Source organism: Neltuma alba, unplaced genomic scaffold (genome assembly GCF_004799145.2).
Source record: "Neltuma alba isolate B1F8T4 unplaced genomic scaffold, ASM479914v2 tig00005313_pilon, whole genome shotgun sequence".
NCBI lineage: Eukaryota > Viridiplantae > Streptophyta > Magnoliopsida > Fabales > Fabaceae > Neltuma > Neltuma alba.
The window spans coordinates 121,254-124,956 of NW_021634060.1; the positions used below are offsets into that span (position 1 = coordinate 121,254).

Here is a 3,703-nt window from a genome sequence, read left to right on the forward strand (position 1 = left end):
TTCCCCGCACGTCAGTACGCGATTTTCTTGTTTGGGAATTGCATGCTGGAGGGTTAGCCGGACACTTCGGCGTTCAGAAGACTACGGTCCTAGTTGAAGATAGGTTCTACTGGCCTTCCCTTAAGCGTGATGTTGCTCGAATCCTTTCCCAGTGTCGTACATACCATACGGCCAAAGCAAAGAAGAGGAATACTGGATTGTACACACCTCTTCCTGTTCCTGAGGCACCTTGGAAGGACATTAGCATGGATTTCGTGCTTGGATTGCCTAAGACAGTGAGAGGGCACGACTCTGTCTTGGTTGTGGTTGATAGATTCTCAAAGATGGCACATTTTATTCTGTGCAGTAGGACTACCGATGCCTCACATCTGGCAAAGCTTTTCTTTCGAGAGGTTGTGCGTCTTCACGATTTGCCTACCACTATCGTCTCTGATAGGGATGTCAAGTTTGTCAGCTATTTCTGGAAGACCCTTTGGAAGCTATTTGGTACACAACTGAAGTTCTCGTCTGCTTTCCACCCTCAGACTGACAGACAGACTGAAGTGACTAACCGTAGCTTAGGTGACCTGCTCCGTAGTTTAGTTGGCGATAAGCCTGGTAACTGGGATTTAGTCTTGCCTATAGCTGAATTTGCTTACAATAACTCGGTCAATAGATCCACTGGCAAAAGCCCATTCCAAATTGTTCAGGGTTACAACCCAAAGCAGCCTGTTGACCTTGTTCCCCTTCCCCTGTCTGCTCGCCCTTCTGATTCCGCCGAGACCTTTGCACATCGCCTTCACGATATTCATGCTGAGGTTAGGCGTAAGTTAACTTTAAATAATGACAGGTATAAGGTAGCTGCTAATGTCCATCGACGTCACCAGGAGTTCGATGTTGGCGATCTTGTCATGGCTCGTATACGGCCTGAGCGTTTTCCAAAGAGGCCTTACAAGAAGCTGCATGCTCATGCCTCTGGCCCATTTTGCATTTCCAAGAAGTTAGGGCCCAATGCATACTTATTAGAGTTACCTCCAGATATGGCTATTAGTCCAGTATTTAATGTTGAGGATCTTGTTCCTTACCGGGGCACTTTTGAGCCGCCCCCTTTGTGTTCTGATGATTCTGCAGGTACCTCGACCTACCAAGCCCCAACTCCACCGTTGCCCAAGGTTGCGCCACCTGCCCCAGCCATTGATGCTGTGATGGATGAGCAGACGATATCCACTCCAGCAGGTCCCATTAGTCGTTACCTCGTTCGTTGGAAAGGCTGCACTGATGCAGACACCACATGGCTTACCGAGGATGAATTTTGTTGTATGGACCCCGCCGTCCTTGATGACTTCCAGCTGTCCAACTCTCCAGTGGCAAGTTCTTCCAAGCCCGGGAGAAATGATGCAGATTTTAATTTAACTAATTAATTATTTTTATTATTGTTTATTTTAGATCGTGGGTAGTTACTCCATTCACCCCACTTCCCCACTCCCCTCATTTTATTTCTTTTATTTATTTTATTTCTTTCTTTTATTTATAGTTTAGGGTTTCAGTTTGTGATCAGACTTGGCATTTAGAATTTATCGATCAGTTTTTCTCCCGTTCTCCCTGCTTCTCTGCTTCTCCTCTCTTCTTCTTCCTCTTCCCTAACTTCTCATCCCTTCCAATCCTTTCTTGTTTTACATCACAATGGCTTCTCTGGTTCTCTCTAAGTCACTCTTGCTTTTCTTCTTCTCCTTTGCAATGATATGTCTCTCTTCTTGTATTCCTAGTAGTGAGAAATCCATTCTAAATTACGATGATGATCTTGACAAGTTGACCTCAGAGGAAGACACGCCTGAGCTATTCCGAGTATGGCAGAAGGGATACAAGAGAGAATATCAAACCCTAGAAGAGAAGTTAAAGAGATTTGAGATTTTCATCAACAATGTCAAATATATCAGAGACAGAAATACAGAAAGAACATCATTCTACGACTATCATTTGGGTTTGAACCAATTCGCAGATATGACGGATGAGGAATTCAAAGAAATCTGCTTAATTGAGACAGAGGCCATAGTGGGAGGCAAACCCGGAGAGGCCGATGATGATTACTGTCCAAATGCACTTGATTCCTTGGATTGGAGGGACTTAGGAGCTGTTAAAGATCAAGGACAATGTGGTGAGTATAAATAAACCACTACCTCTTGTTGTCAGCAGATATTAAAGAAATTAGTTAAATTGGTTATTTATAATAAGTGGATACCATTTAATGGAAACTCTGTAACTGTTTAATCACTAAAAGGATTACTTAAAGGCAAAATAAATAAATATTGGAGACAAGATAGGTTAAAATCTTATATTTATGACTAAATTGAATCTCTAACTAGCTCTTATATTGATGACCGAAGGTATTATATTTTTAATTCTTACAGCTTCCTCCAATCCTAGTTATAAAAATCAACTAAAAACAATTTCTTATAAATAAATCCGGAGATAGCATTTACTTTATTTATGGATTTGGATTCGGCATTATACATCTTTTATTATTATGTCATGTTATTTTTAGGGTTAATATAATCTTTAATCCCTCAAGTTTGCCCTCATTTTCGCTTTGGTCTCTTAAAGGGCAAAATGGTCAAACTTTTTATTAAATTATAGGGATCAATATTTTAAATGAAAAGAAATTTGAAGGACTAAAACTTATAGTTTGAAACTTAAAAGATTAAAACTAACACGAGGGTAAACTTAAGGAACCCAAAATTATATTAACCCTTATTTTCATTATAGAGGAAGTTGTTGGGCATTGTCATCAACGGAAGCCCATGAAGGGATTAATAAGATATCCAACAATACACTTGAAAGTGTCTCAGAACAACAACTTATGTCATGTGATCCTTATAATTATGGCTGCCGAGGAGGCTATGATGACAGAGCGTTCGAATATTTCATCAACAATGGTGGAATTGCCTCTGAGGCTGATTATTCTTATACAGCTGAGAATGGTACCTGCAATCACCGAAAGGTCGGTAATATTGTTCTCTTCTTCTATATGGATTACACCTTCTTCTTCTTCTTGTCCTGAATCTGGTTTTTTTTTTTTCCTCTTTTGTTTTTTGAAATAGGCAAAAAAGATCGCTGTTACTATTGATGGCTATCAAAATGTGACTTCCTTATCAGAAAATTCTCTCTTCTAATTTGTGCTGTTTCTAAACAGCCTGTTAGTGTTTATCTGTATTCTGATAGCAAAGACTTTCACTGCTACAAGAGTGTAAGTCATATATATGTGTGACCACAATTAGTTTTATATAAATATATGTATGTATGTATGTATGCATATGGATGAGAAGTGATTAATTTCGTGGAATCCCAATTAATATATATAAACCAGGTGGTTAATTAAATGTTTGTTGTTAAAGCTAATTATGAGTTTGAATTCCATGTTTTTATCATGCATGAAGAGTTTAGATTTAACATATAATGCCAAGTATTCTTTTCGTTCTTTAACTTTATGAAATATTTTAAGTTGGTTACTGAATCTTAGAAAATGTGTTTTCAATTCTGCAACTCAATAACACCATTACAATGTAACTCCATAGGATGAGTTAGTCTTGAATTGGAGTTTTTTTTAATTAAAAAAAGCATTATTTCTTTACATTCTATTATCTTAAATAAAATTATAGAGTAAAATAGAACATTTTTTTTTAAAAATTAAACACTTTTAACAAGATTGCCTTCAATAGGAGGATAC

General features: G+C 38.2%; 1 protein-coding gene across 1 annotated transcript; it reads left to right on the forward strand.

Annotated features, from left to right (window-relative positions):
• The first annotated feature begins 1,662 nt into the window (after window positions 1–1,662).
• LOC114747448 (cysteine protease XCP2-like) lies at window positions 1,663–3,149 on the forward strand. Its single transcript, XM_028935782.1, has 3 exons — window positions 1,663–2,134; window positions 2,826–2,977; window positions 3,078–3,149. The coding sequence occupies exons 1-3, from the start codon at window positions 1,663–1,665 to the stop codon at window positions 3,147–3,149; spliced, it is 696 nt and encodes a 231-aa protein (XP_028791615.1).
• The last annotated feature ends 554 nt before the right edge of the window (window positions 3,150–3,703 follow it).

What these genes read in the sequence shown, in the direction of transcription:
- LOC114747448 (XM_028935782.1), top strand. Translation starts at nt 1,663, where the DNA reads ATGGCTTCTCTGGTTCTCTCTAAGTCACTCTTGCTTTTCTTCTTCTCC. An exon ending in TAAAGATCAAGGACAATGTG is followed by an intron (nt 2,135 to 2,825) that starts GTGAGTATAAAT and finishes AAAGTGTCTCAG; the next exon opens with AACAACAACTTATGTCATGT. An exon ending in GTACCTGCAATCACCGAAAG is followed by an intron (nt 2,978 to 3,077) that starts GTCGGTAATATT and finishes TTTTTGAAATAG; the next exon opens with GCAAAAAAGATCGCTGTTAC.